This window comes from Antedon mediterranea, chromosome 10 (assembly GCF_964355755.1).
Source record: "Antedon mediterranea chromosome 10, ecAntMedi1.1, whole genome shotgun sequence".
NCBI classification, from domain to species: domain Eukaryota; kingdom Metazoa; phylum Echinodermata; class Crinoidea; order Comatulida; family Antedonidae; genus Antedon; species Antedon mediterranea.
Genome location: NC_092679.1, coordinates 21,938,011 through 21,965,120, shown reverse-complemented (window position 1 = coordinate 21,965,120; position 27,110 = coordinate 21,938,011). Strand labels below are relative to the sequence as shown.

Genomic DNA, 27,110 nt, shown 5'->3' with positions numbered 1-27,110 from the left:
CACCTCCTTAAATACTCATTACAAGCATAGCCTTAAGCAAGCGGTAAACACGATGAACTGACTGAACTATTCAAGTTGTGTCTCCTCTTATTCTTTACTCCATGGTTATAGACAGTTAGCAATCACAAGCGAATAAGCCATCGCTTGTGATTGGTCAATTCACTTGCGTTGCGTTACGTCCTTGTGTTGCGTCGCTAGTGGGAACCACGCTTTACGCTCAAAACGTCCTTGCGCGAGTTGCAGGGGGTTTTCGCCCAAAACAATTATGATAAGATCATTTACACTTCAAGAGTCAGACGTGAAACAATGCAATGTGATTAGTGACGACAAAAGAAGAGAGATGCTTGTCATTGGTTGTTAGCACTTTGAAAAGAAATGCACTGGACTATAGAATGTCGAGTATTGCTTTGCTGAAGTTTTTACCCGGTAGTATAAGCCTATACTGTATATTATGATGGCTAAATTAAAACCTGCGTATGTTGTGCTTGGCATCATATACGTTTTATTAATTTCTGGACTTACGTTCCAATACATGTCTTCCAGAAAATGGTAAGTAGTCGGGCCAAGCCCGTGGAGAAGTGTGTCCTTCACATACAGATTTACATGATTATATTGGGGTCTAAATCTCTTTCCATATGATAATGTATCGATCACAGGTGTGTTTTATGCACGTTATTAAACCATGCAATTATACCTTTAGTGTCAAATAATTTAATTAGATGGTCGTCCAGTGTTTAGGGTTTTGAAGTAGGGGTGCGTGAGATGGGGGGGGGGCCATAGGGCCTAAATATTATGCGCAATAACGAGCAGAACTTGAAATAATGTCTTATATTTTGGATTTTAATTTCCGGAATTTAGAGGGGTGCCACAACCAAGGCTATCAATAAATCAATCCAATAATGTTTAGCTCTTATTTTATGGAGGTAGGCCTACTGTAGGCCTGTAATAGTAATACGTTTGTGCCAATAAAAACACAGACGACGGAAGCGATCATTTTAGATCGTCGAAGATCAGACGCGCGCGCTGCCAATGTCAGGAATGTATACCTGACGAAACCGGGTGTGGAATAGACTAGACTTTTGAGTATAAAATAAATAGTGCCGGAGGGGGGAGGGGGTATATTCCTTTTCGTACATAAGTTGGGGGGGGGGGGACCCCTCATGAAACGTCACAAATTAAACATGAATATTCATTAGTCATATCCATAAGTTGTGACGTAAGAATTTATATAACAACTGCGGGTTCTGTCTAGCCGTCTGTTTAGTCGAAAGAAATAAGATTAGGCCCTATGGACTTTACGATGTATGGGGTTCGAATCCCATGAGCAACTTTTACTTTATAGTGAGAGAGATTATTTAGAGGGTTGGGTTTAGTTCTGCAAGTACTTCGCGGCTATCTTTCACATAAGGGGTACGTGTAACATGGTGGGACCAAACCCTATTATCACACAGGCTATTTCACCGGCTATCTTTCACATAAGGGGTACGTGTAACATGGTGGGACCAAACCCTATTATCACACAGGCTATTCACCGGCTATCTTTCACATAAGGGGTACGTGTAACATGGTGGGACCAAACCCTATTGTCACACAGGCTATTCACCGGCTATATTTCACATAAGGGGTACGTGTAACATGGTGGGACCAAACCCTATTATCACACAGGCTATTCACCGGCTATCTTTCACATAAGGGGTACGTGTAACATGGTGGGACCAAACCATATTAGTCACACAGCCTATTCACCGGCTATCTTTCACATAAGGGGTACGTGTAACATGGTGGGACCAAACCCTATTATCACACAGGCTATTCACCGGCTATCTTTCACATAAGGGGTACGTGTAACATGGTGGGACCAAACCCTATTAGTCACACAGGCTATTCACCGGCTATCTTTCACATAAGGGGTACGTGTAACATGGTGGGACCAAACCCTATTAGTCACACAGGCTATTCACCACTTACTCTCCCAGATGCCTACTTAACTTGGAACACTACATTCCTGAGGTGGGTCTTCCAAGGAAAGTTATTCAGGATGTGGTACCATTTGATTAGTCATCCTTCCTGTCCCCTTAATATAAATATATGTTTTGTAGTTAAGAATTCGGGTATTGATTCTTGAGACTAACATCAGTCAGAATCACTACATTTTCACATTGTTTGATAATGTTACTTTTGATTGAATAAAGGTTATATTTTGAATAATTTTGTGCCGTCGTTATTGTCTTGGCCCTCGACACGACTACCGTTACAGGGTGCCCAACTTTAGGCCTACGAAAACAAATTCGCTGCCGGAGGGCCGCTTTATCATCATGTATGCGACTCGTATATTATGTAGGCATTTGTCGTTACAAACACAATTATCCATAAAAAAATGGAATTACTAAACAATCGCTGCGGATTATCTGAAAATAAAACAGTGTTGAAACATTAAATTCGCCCAACCCAGACATCGATATTAACATTCGACCTTGGTAAAACTACGAAAGTGATTCCTCTGGCAAAACGTATGTCAAAAGAACTTCATACAACGTATTTAGTCACGGTCACGACGACGGATTATTTATATTTTTGGTGATAGACGAAATAAAATTAATAGCGTGTAAAGGAAAATAGACGAAAGCCCGAAGTATATTACACAAATTGGAATTATTTCCGCTAAACTAATAGAAAATTGGTATACTTCTCACAGCCCCACCATCCCCACAACAACCTTGTACCTGGGGTCCTTTATTTCAGACACGAGAGACATGTAGCATAGGCCTATTCGATCATGTTGATGTAGAATCCATGCAGTATTAATATTATATATACTGTTCTGAAACATTATTTAGAATATTGTGAAATTATTTTTTTTTACAACCTGTATATTGTTTACGTTTAAAAATGTATTGTCCCCTGGAAAAATAATTCTTAACAAAAATTTTGTTCAATATGTCATTTCAATGTAATATAATAGGAATCCACTTTAACCACAAATTGGATCGAAAAAAAAATGTATTTACCTGAAAAAACTGTAATTTAAAGCAAAAAATGGTCAAATTGGTTGAATTTAACCATTTATTTTGTCAATCTATAAGTGAAAACATTATTCTTTCTATAGAAGTGATTAACTTGATTAAAACTACAAAATAACATATTCAAAGTATGATTTAATTTCATTTTTCATGTTTTTGGGGGACAATACATCTTTAAAACCATTCATGAATACATAGGCCCTGTGAGCAACTTTTCGATTTGTAATAACAATTTATTGTCCAATATTCATTTAAATAGAAAGAATTATATACAGATATAGTCAATATAAAAAATCGTTGTTTACATAACAATCAGACTTATAATAACACAATCAGATTTTTCTCAGAGTTTCAGTTTAGTAAAAATCGTAACCTTCTGAGGCTATTCTTTGTGAACGTAGACAATAGTAGAAAAGTCTAAATAATACCTATACCATTATAAGGAAATGTTAATCATGCATGTCTAAGTGCGCCTTTTGTATTTTGCAATCTACAGACAATACACTACTGCTGAGACAAAAATGTAGAGTAGATTCCTTGATAAAGCTAATTGGGTTTAGAAAACGCCAGAAATGATCGGTGAAACGTAACGAGTGAATTTTTAACCAAAAATAAAAACCCATAAACGTGTTATTATTATGCGCAATATAATAATAAATGACACTGAAAACTTTGGATGAGAGTTAGGCAAAGACTCGTGAAATGAGAGAAAATGTTGTTGCTCAATGTGTTTAGGCCATTATTTTTCTTCAAAGCATGTATATTGAATCATTATAGACTGACAGGAAAAACTGTTTTTCTTTGATTGAGCACTGATTTTCAGATTTCACAACCTCTTCCATTTGTTTTTCTACACAAGAAGCCATGTACACAATTCAATCTATGAGTTTAGGGTCTATCCGGATTAGTGACCTTCATTCATAGCTAAGCCTAGACACGATGTAAAGGTGTACTTTCCAAATAAATGTATTGATCAAGGTCTTCTATAAATTAGTAAACCTATCTTCCCAAACTCTCTTACCCACAAAGATCATTTGATTCGCTCTAGAGTTGACAAAACTAAGCAAACATCTAGTTTGTCAACTGACTGACTAATGTTTATTGAACTTAGTCTACATTGTTAAACTGATCTTTCCAAACTCTTGCCAACAAAGATCAATTTATTCGCTCCAGCGTTGACAAAACTAAGCAAACATCTAGATATTGTATATTGGCCAAATAAAGGCCGTGTAGGTGTATTTATTCATAAACTAGTGCATCTTTCGAGACAAGCAGGGGGGTTACCCCGGTGTACTCGTCCATTAAACCTGTACCCACATCAACTCATTTAGGAGCACGGTGTGGAGGGTGGTTGGACACCCACAAGGGCGTCGGTTCTGGAGAAAGCTAGTGTAATATTATAATTTAGACTACTAGATGGTTCGCTCGCGTACCATCTAGGTCGTGTCAACAGATGATTCTCGAATACACATTTAGTAATTTCAGCGTAAAAAAACTGGCGATTTCAAATGTACGTACCGCAGGACTATAAATACATTGTCGTTTTCAGAAACGAATAAATAGACACGATGATTAATGTAGTCAACTAAAATTAGCCCATTGGGAATTAGGCCTACTTCCGAAGGAGAAACTTGTCTTAAAATGAGTCCAAAAAACTAAAACTGTCCCTGTTATAGTCGATTGAAATAGTAAAGCACATGCAACGATACAGTACCACTATGACGTTTATATAACGCGCGATTTACCAAATGTTGCCCTTACGTAAATTTATATATAGATGCGTGTTTTACTCCGATAGGCAGCACTTGAAATTATTTCGATCGATCGAAGATACAATTCAAATGAAAAGTGTTTTGCTCATGATCAATTACTGTGTTTTACTTTTATTTAGGTTAATTTGACGTGTGTACATAGAATGTAATTACAATGTCAAGGAAGAACATATGTTGATGTAAATATATAAAATAGTAAATAACACAAACAATAGGCATTGATCAAGGAACGTTTAAATCTAAGTTATGATTGATTCCATTATTGAACCAGCTGTATTATACAATACGGCTAAAGGCAAATTACCGGAAAAACACATTTTTTACATTTCTGCGAGTATTGGTTGGATCTCAATGGAGAACGAGGCCATGTATATGGCTGCAGTCGCGTGCTAAAATTTGAGTTAGTGTTAATACCGACCGACCAACCGACACAGTGAGCTGTAGAGTGGCGTTGCACGCGACTAGACTAAAAATAAGCAAAAAGCTGGTACAGGAAAGAACCGAGCTTTCGGATAACAATAATTCTTCAACGGGAACTACCTTAGTGCTGTTCCATAGGTTCTCTACCATAGAGATAGTATAGTGAACTATAATACTATATATAATAATACAATATAATACTATAATATCTCTGTCATCTCTATTTAGTATTACGCGGAGGGTAAGCGTCAGTATTTGAACGGATTTGAGTACCATGAAAGCTCCAGTGGTCTAACCAAGGCCGCTGGACACTGAACTCGCTGTGCCAAGATAGGAACTCGTAACAGTCCTTTGAGCTTATGTCTGGCTGCGACAAATGCCAACTTTACTATACAGTACCAGGAATCGTGTCGAAGTCACAGATAAACCCTTTGATTTCCGGAGCCCAGCATCCTCCGTTTGTTGGGCGGCTTTTCCCCATGTATCTAAACAACAATTATAAATTATGCAGTTACCCACACCATTTGCATTAATGGAAAATGGTTTTTTTTTTTCTATTTAACCAGTTAACAGAGTGGAGTTGAGTTTGTCTCTCGCAATGACTACATTCCGACTTTTTAGTCCCGGGGACGTCTGAGAGGCAGAACATTTTTTTTTTTAAACAATGTACAATTAGCTATATCTCTTTTTTATTTTTATATAGGTTGTATACGACGAATCGAATGCTATATTCTTTAAAAATTAATAAAAACAATAGCCAATTCTTACGACCTGCTTCGCCGGCATCTTCTAAAAGAAACCATAACATCTGGTCATCAACACCGAAAGCCAGACCGTCACCAACATCATCAGGGGATGTTTTTATTGACTGGAGCAACATCAACATGACGTCAGTAGAAAATATGAGGTAACTTTCCGCTTTAAAAAAAGAGGGTGTGCGGGGGGAGGGGAGGAGGGTAACTCACGGCATGCTACTTATTCTTCTATTAGATTAAATTAAAGTAATACATTTTAAATTTGTTTTGTCTTTTCTAAGGGAAAAAATAAAAAAATACATGGATGGAAAATTATCATTGATTGTATACAAACATAACACATCGCTGACAGATATGAAATTCGACACAAATCTTACACAACTTAAAAAAGCGAATAGCACGGAATTCCTGCAACATCACGACACATGCGCAATCATCGGAAATTCTGGGATTTTACTAAATAGCGGATGTGGACGCGAAATCGACGCACATGATTTGGTCGTACGCGCAAACTCTGCACGGATTTTAGGATTTGAAAGTGATGTCGGTAAAAAAACTAGTATAATGGCGTTTAATCGTGCGTCAGCGATTCAGCTCAAACGACGTCTTGGAGGGAAAAGAATGGTATTAGACAGTCATCAACTGAAGACGTTTAGAACTTTTAAAAACACAATTATGTGGTACCCTTTGGGGGCAGGTGGCACCGGTACAGCTGCGCTGAAAGCGGTTGGTATGCAGTTGGGATTTGACAATATTAGGATCGGTTACTCACTTTCATCGCCAATGAGGTTGTCAAAAACGTAAGTTTGTTTTATTCTTTCATATCTTTCGTTTTGTTTATACTATATGTAGTACTATATGCAGTAGTACTGTATTATCCAGGGGTTACATGTGAAATGCTGAATCACTATGTGTATCGCAATATCATCATCATCATTATCATCACGAACGCGCACTTCACAAGACTTCTCCAATCAGAGCGATTATTAGCCAAAATTCTTTATTTTTCTTTTCGTATCATTTTCTATAATGTTTATCAATATAAATAAGCATAAAGTAAAAATAATGTCAAATACGGCGTTTCTTTTTTACTCCACCGTTGCATGTTTTATATACAGTAACACATACTTTGTCAGTATTATTATGGCTCATGAGCACTTTAAAGAACCTAGTACATCTTTCGAGACAAGTAGGGGCTTACCCCGGTGTACTAGTATACACACAGCCACTGTCACTCATCAAGAGGGCCCCCTTGATTGTCAGCATACTGTACGCTGTTTAGGGTCACCCTCTATAAATAAGGTGTAATAAATAAACTCAATTTCATTTATTTTAGGTTGTGGCATTTACGTCTTCCTTCCAGTGGTATAAATATGTTTTCTGCTATGAATTACTATTGTGATAAAATCAGTTTATATGGGTTTTTTCCATTCTACGAAGACACGCATGGCCGACCTATACAGCATCATTATTACGAAACAGTGGTATATAACTACACCCATAGTCACCATAAGATGCCCCAGGAATATGTTTCGCTGACGCAATTGAACAAAGATGGCGTTGTAAGACTAGTAACAGATCGGTGTAACTATTAAAGAAACCAGTTTTAATTTATACTAAAAATTCTTGTGAAAATATTGTAGAATATCTACACCTTTGTGTCCCCATAACAGACATGTTTCTGAAAAGGGGTTACTTTAGCCGTAGCATCATGTTCCAAATATGAGGACTGTTTCAATAATTTGACAGTATTATTCATATATAATTTACGCAACACAATTGATATACGCAGTGTTAAATCATATATTTCCATCATTCGTTTCATGTTAAAGTGTCCCCTTAATAGAGGTAACATATACACAGTGTTAAATCATATATTTCCATCATTCGTTTCATGTTAAAATGTCCCCTTAATAGAGGTGTCCTCTGAATACGGGAGTTTCTACTGTATTCATGTACCAGTCACCAACAGATGCGTGTCTTTATCAGAGGACAACATACGCGAACAACGTTCCGTTCCTACTACACCGGCTAATCGTTGCGCATCGAACTTTGAATAGATAATGGAACAGTTGAAATTGTTTGTTGATCGGTTATCAATCATATTGCAAAGTTCGCTAAAGAATTGTGGATAAGTTGGAAGCTGGTAGAAAACTATGTGACGAACTCCTTTCAACTTGTACCTGTGAATGAAACATAACGTGATATATGAAGTCTTACTCAAAGGTTGTGTTTCCACAGCCAAAACGTTACAGATAATTATCCAATACAAAAATTAACTGATAGAGGTTCAGTGGAAACGGGGCTTAACTGAAACATAACATGCTATATGAAGTCTTACTCGAAGGTTGGGTTTCCACAGCCAAAAATGTACAGATAATTATCCAATACAAAGATTAACTGATGATAGGGGTTCTGTGGAAACGGGGTTTAACCGATCCTGCTTGAGATTATCAGATAATTATCCCATTACTGTACTGCCATCATTGTTAACCTTTTTCCAGAACAACAAATTATTATTACGATATGGTAATGATTGAACTGTGCACTTTTTATTAATTATCTGATTGGTTAAAATAATTAACTGATAATTTTAGTTATGGCTTCGGAAACACAGTGGAGTGGAAAAAACCGAAGAGTTTATCCTTAATGTCATATGTACAGAAATATATATATATATATATTTTTTTTTTCTGGCTATTTTACTTATTTTAATACTAATTTTACATCATTTTAATTTATTTATTTGTATCTCCATTGAGATCCAGCCACTGATACCAACAGAATTGTCGTTTTTTCAGGAATTTGCCTTTGGATTTATATATAATACTGTTTCAATCTTAGATCTCGTCAGTGAAGTTATAATATTTATTTACTGTAATTTAATTCCTTACAAAGTTATTGATATGTTTATTTTACAACTTTGCCTTTTTGGTTGTCATTATATTTTATCTTTTTAAATACAATTCAAGATACTTAATAATTAGTTTAATAATATTAATATTGTTTTAGTCATATTATTTTTGTCAAGTGCCTCTCGTTAGAGACACCCTGTTTTGTCCTAAAGGTGTCCCTTTAATAGCGATTCTATAAAATAAAAATCACTAAAATGCTTCCACAATACAGTTACTGTACATATATGAATTACAGTACTAAACTAGTACAGTCAACTCTCCCAATACAAGACTCTCTGAAAAACAGAAACTCTCCCAAAACCAGACTTTTCTCTTCCAAAAAGTCCCAAATTCATTTATCCAATGTGTATATGTAAATTATCCAATAAGAACACATTCTGAATACCAGACTTTCCGGAAAAATCAGCACAAAGGTATTGGGAGAGTTGACTGTACAATAATTAACAATGAAACACATTTCATAATAGGGGTATTGTAATGCAATTATTTCCGCATTTGAATTTATTACAGCCAACTCTACTGATACACATTTTTCTAAAACGCCTCAATAGTCACAAATTATTTTCTACTACTGTACTAAAAGGAAACCGAAAGGAATATACTGGAAGCAACAGACTTGCATAATATTAATATTTATTAAAGATGAATTGTGCCACAAAACATAAAAGATGAATAAAATTAAATTTTGTAGTTTTCATAAACAAAAATAAATTAAATTAAACGTTGTTGACTGATTCTTTTTACAATTACATTTTTTCAGGAAATAATTTGTTGGCAAATTCAAATGTGTGAATAACTATTATGTGACAATAAAATGGCATTCAACAAAACAATTTTTACAAAAATCCTTTTTCAAAGAGGTAAATAATGAAATGGTTTATTGACCGAATTTTTATTATTAGGAAGCTTTTGATTTGCGACGACCAAAGAATGTCATGTTTATTCAATGCGCGCATGCAGAAATATTTGCACGTTTCTGCGCATATTTGATCTTTTCTAGGACCAGGCAACGACTGGTGACATGTAAATTGACCTGACCTTTAGGTCGCAAATCGAAAACTCCCTATTATAGAAAGTTAATGATTTACCTGTGATAGTAATGAAAGCGTTCAGTGTAAAGCAACAGATGTCTTGTTCCTTTCACAAGGTGGTGACGAGCTCTAGAAATGTTTGGTTGACTTGTATACCTAAGTGTTATAAAGTAGAACTATATTAAAACTTGGTTCCCACTAGGACATAAGCGTGTTGACCAATGATAAGCAACAATTTGAATAATCCATCGCTTGTAATTGTTCAACGCACTTACATTGCGTTACGTCCTTGTGTTGCGTCTCTAGTGGGAACCAGGCATAAGGGGACATAATCAGGATACAAAAAAGTGTCCCCTGAATAGAGGTCCGTTGTAGTATTCCTCCTTTAAAAGTGGTGTTCCCTTAATAGAGGTTGGTCATAGTGTCCCTTAATAGGGGTGTCTCAGTAAAAATTATATTTTTTATATATTCATTCTTATGTACTCTTCGAGACCAAAGAGAAAAATAAATTAAAAGGTTTTCAAACTTGAGTTTTTCTTCTTTTTGTGCCTTACACACTAACTAACTTATCGCAGTAATGCCGGCTTCCTTAATATACAACTTACAAATAAAGTGACAACAAAATGTGATGTGCCCATATGTGGATGATGTCATATCACTACTATATTTGGACATATCACTACCATATTTGGGTACATCACACTTGTTTTGTCAAACTAGTTTGATAGTGTAGACAAAGTTCAATATGTGAATATCCTTCAGATACAAAATCGTAACAACCTTATGTTTTATTGCATATCAATTTCAGCGGAAACTGATTACAGAATATCTACATTAAAATGTTATCTAATCTGTCCAAAGATTGAGAACAAACAGAAAGCTTTTAGTGTAGTAGAAAAAATCAATTAAGTGCGGCCTTTAAATATTTTAATGTAGTACTTATCAACGATTTAATTTTTTGAAAAAAAAATTAGAACAAAACATTGTTCATAACTTACTCGCATATCTGAGCAAAGTTCAACTCGTTCTTCCTGAAGTGGTTACGTACGCGCACAAAATCAAAATATGACGGGATAAATATTAGAGTTCTTGCCATCACAGCATCACTATATTGTGGCAGTACCTAATTTAATAAACAAAAATCTTTTTATAAGTGAAATAGGGGGGGGGGAGGGGGGTTGGGGTGAATAACTAATATTAAAACTGCAAAATGGCCTATTTAAACTATGATTTATAAATCTTCATTTTTCATGTTTTTGGGAGACAATACATCTTTCACAGAAATGTGTTAATTAATAATTTTACCTTTTTGATAAAGAAATCAAATCTTTTCTGTGCATCTTCCGAGTAGCAGTTACATTCTAACTTATGGAAAACCTTAAGTATGAAGCAAACAATTACTTATGAGTGTGAGTGAAAAATGAACATGATTCAAGTCCTAAACCTACGAAAAATTAAATGGTGCACATTTGTCAAGAATCCATTTAGTAGCTGTACATGTAATCTTGCTAACAGACAAACAAATACACAAACAAATAAACCAGGTTGGTCACAATAACCTCCTTGACGAAGGTGGTAATAATAATAATCTATGTGTGAATAATCTATATATAAATTTACGTAAGGGCAAAATTCGGTAAATCGCGCCTTACTTTTATAATTTTTACTCGATGGTATGTAAAGTTGGTTCGTACTTTCGGTACTGATTTTAACCACCTGACGTAACCCTGTTTACTAATTAAATTATGTTAGATAATTAGTTATTGACGATTAAAACGAATTTAGGTTCAACGATTTGCCCCAAATAAGGGTGTTTTCCGATCGTGGTATACACTGTCTAATGGATGTCCATCTTGGAAAATACCCGCCACAAAAATGCGAGGAGGCTTCGCATTTTCCTATCTCCTCCTACGATAATTGTTTTTAATAGCTGAAAACCGGTTGAACAGCTCGAGTACAGTATCATAATGTTGAAGACAGGCCGATTTTCTTAAAAAAATACTCTTTTGATAGATTTAATATACGTTTATACAAATGTATTGATTTGCGATGAATGGAACATTCCAATCTCTGTGTCGCTCCACAAGTGTCTATTCCCTTAGGCGTCGTAAAGGAAAGTACTTTATACTCATAACAGAAATTCGATCCATTTTTTTTTTCAATCTGTGCTGCAGAGGTTGGATATAATTTTTTTTAGACGGATAATGAGCTAGTGCTAGCGTTTTCAGTCGCCGTATAGTATGTACAAATCTTTATTATTGCAGTTAAACCACCCATATCATCACCCTTCCTTCACTGGCATGAGTAGCGTTGTAAAGCCATAGTAGAGCCTGATAGGCCTACTGTGCATCATATGCCCTAAACGCAAAACAACTTTGGTGGGTAGGGTAGGAAACAACTTAAGTATGACTTGGCTCTAAGAAACAATTGAAAACCATTAGGCCTACTAATTAAGTTGAGTTAGAAAATTTAATATTTATTGACGATTAAATCGAATTTATGATTTTCCCCGAATAGAGGTGGTTTTCACAAATTGTTTTACATTATATAAACATACATACACGTCGTAGTGATGTATCGTTACATGTACTGCTATTTCAATCTACTAGGACGGTGATACTGATAGTTTCAACAAAGTATTACATCGCAATGTTTTACTGTGTTTAGTGGTATATTATTTGTAAAACATGAAAACTAAATGGATAAAGAATATATTTAAAAATTGTTCCTCTTTGCACCCATCCTCTTCCCCATCCCTCAATCCTATAATGTTACATACAAAACACAAATTAAGTTTGTTTAAATTTGACTTAAACAATTGGTCTCATTTTTTGACAAGTTTCTCTTTCGGAAGTAATTCCCAGGGTGCTAATTTTAGTCGAGTACATAAGTCAGTGTCTATTTATTCGTTCCTGTGTAAACGACATGTATTATTGTACGTACATTTGAAATCGTCAGTTTTTTAACGCTGACATTATTATGTATTCGAGAACCATCTGTGGGCACGACCTAGATCAGTTTTTTAACGCTGACATTATTATGTATTCGAGAACCATCTGTGGGCACGACCTAGATGGTACGCGAGCGAAGCGAACGTACCATCTAGTATAATGAATTTTGATTAACTATATGACTCAAAGCAAAAAAATCAATTGTTATATTGTAATAGACTACGATACAGTACTATTGTCTATTGCTGCCCTTTTTAATGGCTTTGCTTCACGTTGGCCTAGCCTCTGGCAATGATCCAAGATGGAAACTGTGGATAAGTTTACAATCAGTAATGTTGCAATAATAATAATAATAATGTTTTGTGTTGACTACTTTATTAGTGCAGTCAATGATTCAACGCCAGCAAATTAATCATTCATAAACAGTCAATATTTGAATTTTTACCGGTAATCATTAAATGTTATTAAAGGTCATATTCACAAGCTGTTTACACTTCCTTATGTTCAAAAACTATGTTCATAATAATAATAATAATTAATAATAATGTTTTGTGTTGATTGCTTCATTAGAGCATTCAATCATTCAACTTGCGATGCTCCAATACTTTTAAACCTTTTGTGGATGTATGCTTTTCTCCCAAATTTCACAACTAGAGCTCCCCTGTAAAATATTGGGAGAATTCTCACAAAATTGCCTTCATACTCCGCATACATGCTTGTTATTTTTTGCAGGTGTGAAAATGGAGGACACGTTAAATGATAAAGCTCTGTCTACACTATCAAACTAGTTTTACAAAAGAAATGTGATGTGCCCAAATATGTTAGTGATATGACGTGACATATTATGGGTACATCACATTTTTTTTGTCACATAAACTTTGATAGTGTAGACAGAGCTGGTGTGAACAGGACCTTAATTTTATCTATTTAAAAAAATGTATTATGTAGTGTATATGGTTATATTTACCTTTTTGCCATAGTAACAAATCACAAACATACATTACCTGGGGGAGTTGAGTTGTCACATGGCAAATAGATTCAATATGCTTTGTTTCCACAGCAACTCTGCCACTGAAATGTATTTTCATTAAGGAAAACATTTTTTTTCCCAAAAATGTACAATTGTAGATTAAACATTACCAATTGAGAATCATTTTTCTTAAAAAATTTATGCAAAATACTTAAAATCTCATTGGCATAAGATGCTATTAGGTTCCATATTGTTTAATGTTTCCATGGTGACCTGTTTGTAAAGCTGAATATATTAGTTCCATTTCATAAGAAATTAATTACATCGGGAAACAAATAATACGAGTACTCCAAGGCTGTCACTTGTATTGTATTCCCCTTTTGTGCAATTTTGACTGTGTACTCTGTATATGAATTTTTGTTTATATTACAACATACAAAGCAATGACTTTTCTATTTATAATATTGTCTTTAATAGCACATACTGCCATAATCTTTTAAAAATGTGTAAAATCTGTGGATTGTGTCAATCATGGTACCTGTGATTGCGTTAAAGTCTGCCTTTTCACAATGATTTTTACACTTTATTTAACTTGTTAAGACCATTTTAATCTTTTGATTTGTGTGAATCTTCATTTTGATGTGTTTATTTTTGCTGTACAGTTTTAATATGTTTCTCCTAAGGGAGGTGAATAAATTTGAATTTATCTGTTTTTTATCTTACTACTATTTGCCAAATTTCTATTGTTAATGTTATTTTATTATGATAATAAACAAACAAAGCATTTCAGTATTCAGTATATTACAGTAGTAAGCTTGAACATGCATTAATTAATTAATTATTATAATATCTGGAATAAGTTTGTGAATTTGTAACTTTTACTTAAGAACGCACCAATTGTCATTGATTGAGTGCCACCGATTTAAAGGTGTAAGTTCAAATAAATATATATATATTAATAAGACTACTGGCAGAAACCCAAGTACTCTCTTCAAGCGCTCTGATCCATTTAGAATGTTCAGTTGTAATACAATTGCACTGAAGATGCTATACTGTCATAAAATTAAAATAAATCAATTGACCTCACAATAAAAAAAAAAAATATAATAAATAAAATCATTGTATCATAATGATTGTATTACTGTTACTGATAATGACGTTTGACATTTTTTTGAAATATTATTTTCATCAAAGACAATATGAATGTTTATTTATGTATATTTCTCCATTTATGGTTTGTTATAACGTTGAGTAATTATGCAAAATGTCAAATCAAATTTTATGTTGAGAACGAAAGTTCCTAATCAAATAGTACAAATGTCTCTTTAGTTTCAGTTTTATGATCCATTGTTTTTGTATAGTTTTGTTGTAATTTTGTAATTGTATGGACGCACCATCTAGCATGTGTGCCACTGTTAAAAAAGTGTTGATCCAAATAAATATTAATAATGTTATTAAGCCTTTTACAAGTACCAGTATACAAAATTCAAAACAAGGGAATAATCTAATGTAAACATAGACTTTACAAACAGGATGTGAGTGAATAATCATATTAAGTAAACTACTTCTTCTATAAATGTAGTATTTTTATATGTGCACAGGCTACAATTATTTTTTTAAATTACATTTTATTGATACTGTTATCACTACTTATTGTTTACTATCTTTTTGTTATTTATCTTTATTATCAAATTTATTAAATTAAAGGAGTTTAAGGTTTATCAAACTTTATGTGAAAAAATAAAAGGTGATGTGGATATATGGACACAATGATGTCATTTTACTACCATATTTGAGCATATCACCGCCCTATATGGGCACATTACATTTTTTTGTCAAACTATACAGCTTAGTCCTAGTCACAATTCAATCACTTGTATTATAAAGTCTATACTATAATTAAGAGTACTGCACTTTTATAATTATGTACTATTACTAATCCGATCTGAGATTTCAGAATAAATAATTAGAAATATTTAGAAAAGAGAGCATGCTAATATTTCCGTCCATATTGAAGATAGATAACTTAAGATATTTAATTTTTCATAAAAATTATTTACAAACTCTGACAAAAATAATAAGAAAAATACAATGCAAGAAGATTAAATGAAAATAGCTTTGAGAGATTGAAGGCAGATGCTTGAAAAAATAGAGAAAAATATTTTTTGCACATTATCTTTTTGCTCTTTTGACTGCAATTTGTATGTTGTTATAACATATGAAAGGATATTTCGACACTTCTTGTTAAACAGGGCGTTTACTTCTGGAGTAGAAACTTCACTCAAAATGAGCGTCTGTCGATAATATGAAGACCTGAGAGAAGATACATTTATCAGTTAGTGCAGGGAAGAGTGATTTCACTCTACCAACAAAGAGTGAATTCACTCTTCCCTGGTAGAGTGAATTAGTGAGTTCACTCTTGTAGAGTGAATTAGTGAGTTCACTCTTCCCTGGTAGAGTGAATTAGTGAGTTCACTCTTCTCTGGTAGAGTGAATTAGTGAGTTCACTCTTCCCTGGTAGAGTGAATTAGTGAGTTCACTCTTCTCTGGTAGAGTGAATTAGTGAGTTCACTCTTCCCTGGTAGAGTGAATTAGTGAATTCACTCTTCCCTGGTAGAATGAATTCACTTTTCCCTGATAGAATGAATTCACTCTTCCATGGTAGAGTGAATTCACTCTTCCATGGTAGAGTGAATTCACTCTTCCCTGGTAGAGTGAATTGGTGAGTACACTCTTCCCTGATAGAGTGAATTAGTGAATTCACTCTTCCCTGGTAGAATGAATTTATTTTTCCCTGATAGAATGAATTCACTCTTCCCTGGTAGAGTGAATTAGGGGACAAGTTTGTGGGACACACCTCTTATATAAGAGTGTGCCTCTGTCGATGATGTTTAGGTTTGCTAATTAGAGGGAGGGAAAAAGAGTTTTAGTGTGGAGTTGCTGATTTGAAAATTGGTGTATAAAAAAGAGTTGGGGGAATGAAGTGGATTTTTGGGATGTTGAAGATGAAGATAGGGATGATTGGTAAAACATTTCAGATGTTCTACTGTGGCAGTGGTACATGGGCTTGCAAAACAAGACCAGCACTCACATTACATTGATAAACTAGAGATGGATGCTGGTATGCAACAAAAAGAACTTGCTGTCACAATGGAAGATAGGAACTTATGTAGGAATCTAGTCATATAAGTACGGGTATGTCCCGGACTAAGTAAGTATGATTGGTAATTTGGTTGAAGAGGATTTTTGTGGTCTTGAAAAGGGGGAGGAGAAGGTGTACAGTATTAAACATTTCATGTATACTTAAAGTTATACTTATCATCAGTATACATACCAATCATTTAATGTCCACATTCTGACCCTTGAGAAGTCCACGTCATGTGGCTGTCTTGGTTGGAGATGAAGGTGGTTTATAACATGCTATATCAAAATAAATTCATCCAGATCCTATAAATTTTCAATTACTTTTGCATTGTAGATTTGGTAAGGTTAAGGCAATCTAACAACAGGACACGCCTTGCCAAGATAGGAACTCGTAACAGTCATTTGATCTTATGTCTGGCTGCGACAAATACCAACAGTACTAATGTACATATTCTCTGCGGCTTCTGTTAAGGCCATGTAACTGATAGTGTTGCAGCCACAGATAAACCCTTTGATCTCTGCCGCTCAACATCCTGGTATTACATTGCACAACTGATGACCCGCATCGTATTCAATGCGTGGATCATTTGTGACAAATGGTTTGTTAATACATAATGTAAATAGAATAGTTAAGAATCATCATTTCCGCATGGCCTACACGTATTACGTGCTAATATTTGACCAAAATGCATACATATATATTGGGGAAATTAGACTCTTGGCAAGCTTTATAAAAAGTTTTTATTTTAAAAGTTACAATCACGGCATAAAGCCAGAAAATTTTATGTGAAAATAACCCCCGAAATGACTGGAAATCAGGCATAACCCAGAATTGCTGTAAACAAAATTTAGATTAAAAATATATAATTAATATATATAGTTTATCACATAATCAAATGTAGATAGGTACAGATGTATATTGTCCCGAAAAAACATTAAAAATGAAGATTAAGTAAATCAGACTTTGAATGTTATTTTGTAGTTTTAGTAGAAAAAAAAGCAGAAAAAAATAATGTTTTCACTTATAAAATGACAAAATAAATTGTTAAAGGTGTATTGTCCCTTTGACTAATTCCAAAAAAATAAAAGATTTCGAAAAAAGGTAGGTCATTTTGAAGTATCATAATAGTTAATTAACTATCACCAAAAATTTTTCGAAAAAAAAAAAGAAATTTTTACTGAAATACAGACGTTTTTTTGTTTTCAATCCAAACATATCCCATAATGAAATGCGCTTGTTTGGCTACTCTGTATGCATAATCATAAAACTTCCTCATGATCTGTGTGAAAATACCTTCTTAACCGTGACGAGTTGTAAACAATCCTAATTTAGCATATGCATAATGCGTACCTCATGGTTTGAAATCTTTGTTTACTTTCGCTCGTTACGATTTTCCAGATGAAATGTAATCAAACTAATTTACCTGTTAATTACGTAAACTTGTTGTTTTTGGCTTAAATTTTCGACTTAAAGTGAATAACTTTAATATTACTTTGATATGGCCACTATAAATTTAGAATATTTTGACCTTCATTTTTTTGTGTTTCAAGGGATAATGCATCTTTAAATTCAACTAAAAACCCATTGACTGTTTGACCATTTTTTTGCTTTAAATTACAGTTTTTTTCCAGGTAAATACATTAATATTATTATATGCATATTCAACAAAAATGTTTTTTTCAGGGGGACAATACATCTTTAACCATTAAATAGCTGAATTAATATAATTGGTTCCCTAATATTGATATTAACTTTACTAGCTATAATAAAATGTGTGTATAAACACAGTTAAGGTATTGTGTTGTTCATCAAAAATCAATAAAAGTAAAGTAGGAGTTTATATGTATTGTGGTTTTATTTCTATATTGATTGTTTCTCAATTGTCCTAGTTTCCTGAATATCAAACTCGAAGATCATACATTGTATTTGTTAACTTGTCAAAATCATTCTACTGCAGTAACTATTTTTACTGCAATAATGTATGTAATTAGTTGAATCTTTTGTATAAATGGCTGTCCCCTTTAATTTACCTTCCTGATGTGAAATATCACTAATTGCAAAAAGCTCTGTCTATACTATCAAATTAGTTGTGTGATGTACCTAAATATGGTAGTGATATGACATAATCATGTCCATATATGGGCATATCACACTTTGACACACACATAAAGTTTGATAGTGTGGACAAGGTTTAATATTTGTTCTATATTTCAACAAGGGTAATATTTCATCTGCTTCTTCATTTTGTGGTTATCTTAGGATATTTAATAGATCATTTTTGTGTGTAAAGCGCTTAAACTCTGTCTACATTATCAAACTTTATGTGAAAAAATAATGTGATGTGCCCATATATGGATATGATGACAACATATCACTACCATTTTTTTGGCCACATCACACTTTTTGTCAAACTAGTTTGATAGTGTAGACAGAGCTTTAGAAACATTGTATAAGTGCTATATAAGACTACCAACATTCTCATTATTTCTGCATTGATTAGTATTATGTTAGATTCTTACCATTAGATGCTCCCAGTTCTGCATGAGAAAGACGTCCGCTTGATCAATTACTAAAACTTCAATAGAGGAGAGGAAGTCCCAGTCTCGGTCTTTGTCACTTTGAAATTATAGATTTATTTTTATTTAGTTAAATTACATAAGCCATCAGTAATAATGAATCAAAGATTGCATAATCACAAATGGGAACCAATGACCCTTTTGCGTTGATTGCGACAGTCTACAGAAAATCAAATCAGTTTGTAAGGCAAACTAGACAACAACAATAATCATAATAACAATAATTACAATAATTAAAAAAATAATAACTAAAACAGTAGTAATGACTATAATTTTTATGTGTTTAAATTGTAAATGTGTATATGTTTGTATGATGTAGAATGTTTAAGCGGATATTAGCCATTGATGGCATTTGCAGCAATAAAGAAATTGAATTGAATTGAATAAATGGAAAAATGTATGGTAAAAAAGTATTAAAGTTGGTAAATAAGTTTCAACAAATATTAGTAAAAAGTTTTTATTGCAAAGAAAATATGATGCATAGTTGTACAGAGACTAGAGTAATTTATAAACTGTACATATAATACAACAAGTTAGTAATAAATGGAAATGTATGGAATAGACGGTGATCTTCTAGGTGTCTTGGCTAGGCCTAGAAAACTCAATCTACCCTTAATCTACTATTTTTACCCTCTCGGACGATATCAAAATTTCACTGAATTTTAAATAATTGTAAGTTTTAAATTGTTTTTAGTCTATTATGTATTTATGTTGTTTTGTCGGTTTATGTGGATATTTGCATCAGTAACATTGACAAATAAAATTGAAATATTTATTAGTATTTATAGATATATATCTATTCATTGATTAAAATGATGAAATAAAGATAATAATAATAATAATATTCTAGAATTATATAGCGCCTAATGTTGTGAAACCTCTAAGCGCTGAACATTATTACCCCAGTCATTTTTTTGGATCAAATACGTATGGAAACATACTCCCATAATGCAGCTAGTAAAGAGATATACTAAAAAGTAATAACAAAATCAGTAATACAGTAATACTAATAGACACAAACATATTTTTCGAAATGTTACTGGGTGGGAGGACAATCACCATTATCTATAAAACATATTTATACTATATAATTTATAAGGAAACTCTAAATCGCCTGGTGATATATTGTAAATCAATTAAGTAATTTGTTTGTTGGGCACATCTGTTAGAATGATAAAAAGCTTTCCCACTGAGATTCGAACCCTGGATCTTCGGCTTGATATCTAACCATTGGAAAACTGGGGCATTTATGATATAGTTAAAATATTGTTGGATAGCGACTCTTTTACTGTTTTTAATTGGAACAGCATTATATCTCAATTGTATGCAGGCACAGCAGAATTGGTAAAAATAATTGATATGCCTGATAGAAAACATTTTTTGAGGAATTATGAGAGAATGAGAAAAGTCTGCCCCAACCAGGATTCGAACCACAATCTTCTGCTTGATATGCAGACATCCTACACTGGGCATTTATGGTATAGCTCAAATTAAGCTTGCACTTACATGTATTTTTATTTTAAATATGTACAGTTGCACTGAGGAAGCTTTGATATTTAATTATGGAAATGTTACTTAATCGTTATAACTTGCTTTTTGCTTATTAAAGATGTATTGTCCCTTTGACTAATTCCAAAAAAAATAAAAAATAACAGATTTTGAAAAAAAGTGGGTCATTTTGAAGTATCCTAATAGCTATTAACTATCACCAAAAATTTGTCGGAAAAAAAATCAGTTTTCGGTCAAAACATATCCCATAATGAAACGCGCTTGTTTGGCTACTCTGTATATGCATAATCATAAAACTTCCTCACGATCTGTTTGAAAACACTTTCTCAACTGTGGCGAGTTGTAAACAATCCTAATTAGCATATGCATAATGCGTACTCGTGGTTTGAAATCTTTGTTTACTTTTGCTCACGACGATTTTCCAGACGAAATGTAATCAAACTAATTTACCTGTTAATTATGTAAACTTGTTGCTTTTGGCTCGAATTTTCGACTTAAAGTGAATAACTTTAATATTACATTGATATGGCCAAATTAGATTTAGAATATTTTGACCTTCATTTTTTGTGTTTCAAGGGACAATACATCTTTAAAATCCAGCTACTGATATCCACAGCATTAATTTCAATAATTTACCTTTGTGTTATATACAGTATATATATATACACCACGAACACAGAACAATTATGATCTAAACCGCCCAGTGATATACTAAAATGTATTAATTAAAGTATATTGTCCTCCATAAACATGAAAATGAATAAAAATTATAAAGAGTTAAATTCAACTAAAAACCTTGGCTGGCAGCCAATGTGATGTGTAAATATATTTTTTTCGATTCAATTTTTGCTCAAAGTGAATAACTATTATGTGACATTAAAATGGCATATTCAACAAAAAAAATGTTAATAATTCAGGGGACAATACATCTTTAAATATATTGTGCAATTGGATTTATATACAGTATATTATTATATATACTGTACAGTAACAATAATACATTTACTGTAAATTTAACATTTGTTTTTTATTACACATATTTGTATATTAATGTTCTTACTTACATTAAATCGATCATTTATTTTAATATCCCATTGTAAAGTTAGCATATGCTGACTATTAAGTATGTGTTTTGTCTTCTTTTTCATGTTTTTATATTATTAGTTATCCGCACTTGGCGGATAACTCCTTGTGATTGTATGGGATCATCATTTTTTTTTTTTTCTGTATTATTAGTTATCCGCACTTGGCGGATAACTCCTTGTTATTGTATGGGATCAATATTTTTTTCTGTATTATTCTTCTTTCTTTCTCGCTATTTTTGTGTAGAGCGTTTCTCTAAAATGTGTAAACATAACATTTTATAACTTTGACAACATGTGGGCATTTACGTAAAGTTGTGCACCTCCTATTTTTGAATTACGTCAGAGTTGCGCAACGTGACTTACGCGCGATTTTATGATTTTTTATGATTGATCATAGATTAAAAACTAAAAGTGATTTTTAATTGACACTTTGTGAAAGTTTAATTTATATCATGCGCTAACTTTCTGTTTGAAAAAAATTGCGTGTTTTACACAAAGTTACGCGCGCACGCGCATTTAAAATTTCAAAATGCGCAAAAATAATTTCTAATCAACTTTCTACGCGTTTCATGTCATTTTAAGCATGTACAAAATTACCGCGCGCGCGAAAAATATTACGCGCACGGTGCGCATAGAGCATGAAAATCATGTTTTTTTCTCTTGAATTGTGATTTTCCAGCCTTTCCTAGTCATTTTCAAAAAGATTGACATCATTTCAAATTAAAATTACGTCATACGAACACGTTGATTTAGCCCATTTGCGCGCATTTTAGTTGAAAAAGTTACAAAATGTTGTCAAAATTATGCCTATTTTGAATGTTTTATAGCTTCTCAGGATCAACGATTACCCCTAATTTTTTTAACTTAATATGTAAGCAGATATGTTGTAGATATGAATTCATGCAGAATTTTTACCTCACGGATGTTGTGACGTCATCATATGGCCACACGAATGTAAAATATAGGATTTTTTTTGTCTTTCGTTATTGCTCATCACATTCAATGGAGCGCATCACGCTTGTACGTATTTCTTTTTCTCCGAGATTTTAATATTGTCTAGGTCAATCAACAATCTTTCGCATGAGATAAAAATATTTTAATTTTTATGACGTCATCATGCCTAAAAATTTTAATTACGTGGGTCATTAATTTCATCTTTACAGTAAATTTTAATCTGTAATAGCCCGTCAAAATAAAATGTGATAATCACCATTAAAACATTTTCTGGAAGCTCTTGGATTGTAGATATGAAATCATGTGAACATTTTGCCAATCAGATGCTGTGACGTCATCATATTGCAAGTTAAATAAAAAAAGTCGTATTTTCATCTTTTGCATCATAGTTCATTATATTCAAAAGAGCGCGCATCAATATTAAACGTATTCAAATTTCTTCTACACGTTAATATGTTGTTGCTGAGATAATTTGCTTCCGAAATTGCTATCTTAGTGTTTCATCTTGATACCGTCGCCGTGTTACAAATTTGAATAAATGGCGGGTCCCGTAATTTCACCTATTCTACACTGTATGTAACATGTATACAGATTATACTGTTTGCATGTATATACTATATGACACAAAATTGACAGAATTCAGCACTAACAACATATCATATTCTTCAGATCAGGTCATAATGCCATAATTTTTTCTGTGTGCAATATTCTAACGTATGACGTGCACGTGGCGTTTGTCGTGCGGATAACTAACTCGTCAAAGTGACGAGTTACATGTCTAGTTCTTATTTCTTTCCTTCCATTTTTGTGTAGAGCGTTTCTCTAACATGTGTAAACATAACATTTCATAACTTTGAAAACATGTGGGCATTTACGTGAAGTTGTGTACCTCCTATTTTTTAATGACGTCAGAGTTGCGCAACGTGACTTACGCGCGATTTATGATTTGTTATGATTGATCATAGATTAAAAACTAAAAGTGATTTTTAATTGACACTTTGTGAAATTTTAATTTATATCATGCGCTAACTTTCTGTTGGAAAAAAATTGCGTGTTTTACACAAAGTTACGCGCGCACGCGCATTTAAAATTTCAAAATGCGCAAAAATAATTTCTAATCAATTTTCTACGCGTTTCATGTAATTTTAAGCATGTCAAAAATTACCGCGCGCGCGAAAAATATTACGCGTACGGTGCGCATAGAGGATGAAAATCATGTTTTTTTCTCTTGAATTGTGATTTTCCAGCTTTTCCTACTCATTTTCAAAAAGATTGACATCATTTCAAATTAAAATTACGTCATACGAACACGTTGATTTAGCCCATTTGCGCGCGTTTTAGTTGAAAAAGTTACAAAATGTTGTCAAAATTATGCCTATTTTGAATCTTTTATAGCTTCTCAGGATCAACGATTACCCCTAATTTTTTTAACTTAATATGTAAGCAGATATGTTGTAGATATGAATTCATGCAGAATTTTTACCTCACGGATGTTGTGACGTCATCATATGGCCACACGAATGTAAAATATAGGATTTTATTGTCTTTCGTTATTGCTCATCATATTCAATGGAGCGCATCACGCTTATACGTATTCCTTTTTCTCCGAGATTTTAATATTGTCTAGGTCAATCAACTATCTTTCGCATGGGATAAAAATATTTTAATTTTTATGACGTCATCATGCCTAAAAATTTTAATTACGTGGGTCATTAATTTCATCTTTACAGTAAATTTTAATCTGTAATAGCCCTTAAAAATAAAATTTGATAATCACGATTAAAACATTTTCTGGAAGCTATTGGATTGTAGATATAAAATCATGTGAAAATTTTGCCAATCGGATGTTGTGACGTCATCATATGACCAGTTAAATAAAAAAGTCGTATTTTCATCTTTTGCGTCATAATTTATTCCATTTAAAAGAGCGCGCATCAATATTTTACGTATTTAAATTTCTTCTACACATTAATATGTTGTTGCCGAGATAATTTCCTTCCGAAATTGCTATCTTAGTGTTTCATTTTGATACCGTCGCCATGTTAAAAATTGTAATAAATGGCGGGTCCAGTCATTTCACCTATTCTACACTGTATGTAATATGTATACAGATTATATTGTATACTATATGACAAAAAATAACAGAATTCAGCAATAACAACATATCATATTCTTCAGTTCAGGTCATATTGCCATAATCTTTTTCTGTGTGCAATATTCTAACGTATGACGTGCACGTGGCCTTTGTCGTGCGGATAACTAACTCGTCAAAGTGACGAGTTACATGTCTAGTTTCAAATTTATTTTAGTTTACAACAGATGTGTGTGTGTGTTGAAAAATCAATACAAAAAAATACAGTACAAAGTGACCCACATATTATAAATAATTCAATATACAGGAGCAGGTGTGAAAGGTCTTGAGTATCCTGGATGATATTTTAATTGTAAAACATAAGTTGTTTTTGGAAGGATTCCAGTTTTCAGTGTCCTAAAATTATAAATGCTAGTGGCTGCAGAGGTCCCAACTTGGGAAAGTCCATTCGCAGGAGATTTTGTCGTGAACCACATTCAATTCGCCGGGGCGGCGAAAGTCAACGCGCTGGGAATCGAAAATCAACACGCGTGTCGTTTACGTCTCTTAATTAACTAAATATGTTACATATACAGTATATACAATATTTACACATAAGTTGGCTTAAATTTTACATACTGTAGGTTTATCCATAAGTATTTTTACATTCTTATTTTTTTTATGGACACACCCTCAGTACAAAGAATTTAAAAAATATATACTGTATTTTAACTAAAATTCAGCATATAAAATAATTTAACTTAATTACATAATGTACAATATTTATACATGATAGTATTGCCCAATAGAATTTACTCATTTTTTTTAGGCACAGGCCTAGCCTATGGCTTCTACTTCTAGGCCCTAGCTAGCTACCATTTTAAAACCCAAAAACAATCGAAATAACTATTCCGAATCCGTCTTATGCTACATTACGCGAGTTAACATATAATTTCAGATGAAAAACATTGAGTTTTATATTGTTTTATCCATACGTAATTACACTGGCATTAAAGATATAACATTAAAATGTAGGCCGTTTATGAGCTACTTCGCCGATTTCTTATCGCTGGGAAATTCCCCACCAGCGACATCGGTCGTTCGAGGAGTAGGCTTAGACTAGAGGCCTAGCGTGCATGCCGGAACGGGTGGATTATTGCTATATAAATAACAAGTTTGAACAAAAGAGCTTACGACAATCTTAGGTAAATTTTTATTAAATGTAGGCCTACTTGCTTGGCGAATCCATGCCTTTTAAATCATTTAACATGTTCGTATTATTGGATCGTACAGTAAAACCAATTAAAACACCGCCTCAACAACCTCGTGCGATGTGCGATCTGTTGTTCTTTGCAGCGGATCAACATTGGTAGAGTCCATTAATTATGAGGGTGTTTAAAAATGTAATAACTATTAAAAACGTGTCTCAACCACTGTGTAATCAAAGCGTTTATTTAGTTAAAACTTGGATCTTCCCAAAATTGATAATCGCGTATTCCGGTTACCACGTGATTGATTCACGGTTGGTTGCACGCTTCTTTTTCTTCTACGTCCGGCGTGTAGTACCGTGCATGTTTATATTATTGTTACGGTTTAACAAAGGCAGTGCATACAAATAAAAATACAATAATAGACCACGGAGACTGCATGAATAGACATTGTTTCAACATCCTGCCTCACTTTTGTCTGGTTATTGACTACTGTTGACCTGGGCTGAGCCTGGGTGTAACCCGTAAATCAATTTGTCCAAAAATATGGGGAAATTTGAAAATGCGGTACAAAAATCAAAATGCGGTAGAAAACGTTGAGATAGCGGTAGCGCGGTAGATGGGTACTAAAAGCGGTAGACTTGGGACCCCTGCTGGCTGTATTCATCAATTACACTTGATTTCTGGGAAAACACACTTCAAATATAAAGTATTTCCCTTCAATTGTA

At 33.4% G+C, this 27,110-nt stretch overlaps 2 protein-coding genes across 2 annotated transcripts in view; one reads left to right on the top strand and one right to left on the bottom strand.

Annotated features, from left to right (window-relative positions):
* Positions 1–250: 250 nt before the first annotated feature.
* On the top strand, positions 251–7,562 carry LOC140061004 (alpha-2,8-sialyltransferase 8B-like). Its single transcript, XM_072107391.1, has 4 exons — positions 251–549; positions 5,916–6,119; positions 6,249–6,767; positions 7,304–7,562. The coding sequence occupies exons 1-4, from the start codon at positions 452–454 to the stop codon at positions 7,560–7,562; spliced, it is 1,080 nt and encodes a 359-aa protein (XP_071963492.1). The 5' UTR covers positions 251–451.
* LOC140061003 (U3 small nucleolar RNA-associated protein 25 homolog) overlaps positions 6,962–27,110 on the bottom strand; it is a 36,068-nt gene continuing 15,919 nt past the window's right edge. The window contains exons 13-20 of the mRNA XM_072107390.1: positions 19,499–19,595; positions 17,169–17,254; positions 16,065–16,147; positions 13,869–13,942; positions 11,219–11,290; positions 10,912–11,036; positions 9,971–10,069; positions 6,962–8,150 (exon numbers count right to left, since the gene is read on the bottom strand). Coding sequence (XP_071963491.1) covers positions 7,919–8,150; positions 9,971–10,069; positions 10,912–11,036; positions 11,219–11,290; positions 13,869–13,942; positions 16,065–16,147; positions 17,169–17,254; positions 19,499–19,595 — 868 coding nt within the window. The 3' untranslated portion in view covers positions 6,962–7,918. The remainder of the gene's footprint in view (positions 8,151–9,970; positions 10,070–10,911; positions 11,037–11,218; positions 11,291–13,868; positions 13,943–16,064; positions 16,148–17,168; positions 17,255–19,498; positions 19,596–27,110) is intronic.

Excerpts from the sequence above, each read along its gene's own strand:
- LOC140061004 (XM_072107391.1), top strand. The coding sequence starts at position 452 with ATGATGGCTAAATTAAAACCTGCGTATGTTGTGCTTGGCATCATATAC. Across the intron at positions 6,120-6,248 it reads ACGTCAGTAGAAAATATGAG|GGAAAAAATAAAAAAATACA; the intron begins GTAACTTTCCGC and ends GTCTTTTCTAAG. Across the intron at positions 6,768-7,303 it reads CCAATGAGGTTGTCAAAAAC|GTTGTGGCATTTACGTCTTC; the intron begins GTAAGTTTGTTT and ends CATTTATTTTAG.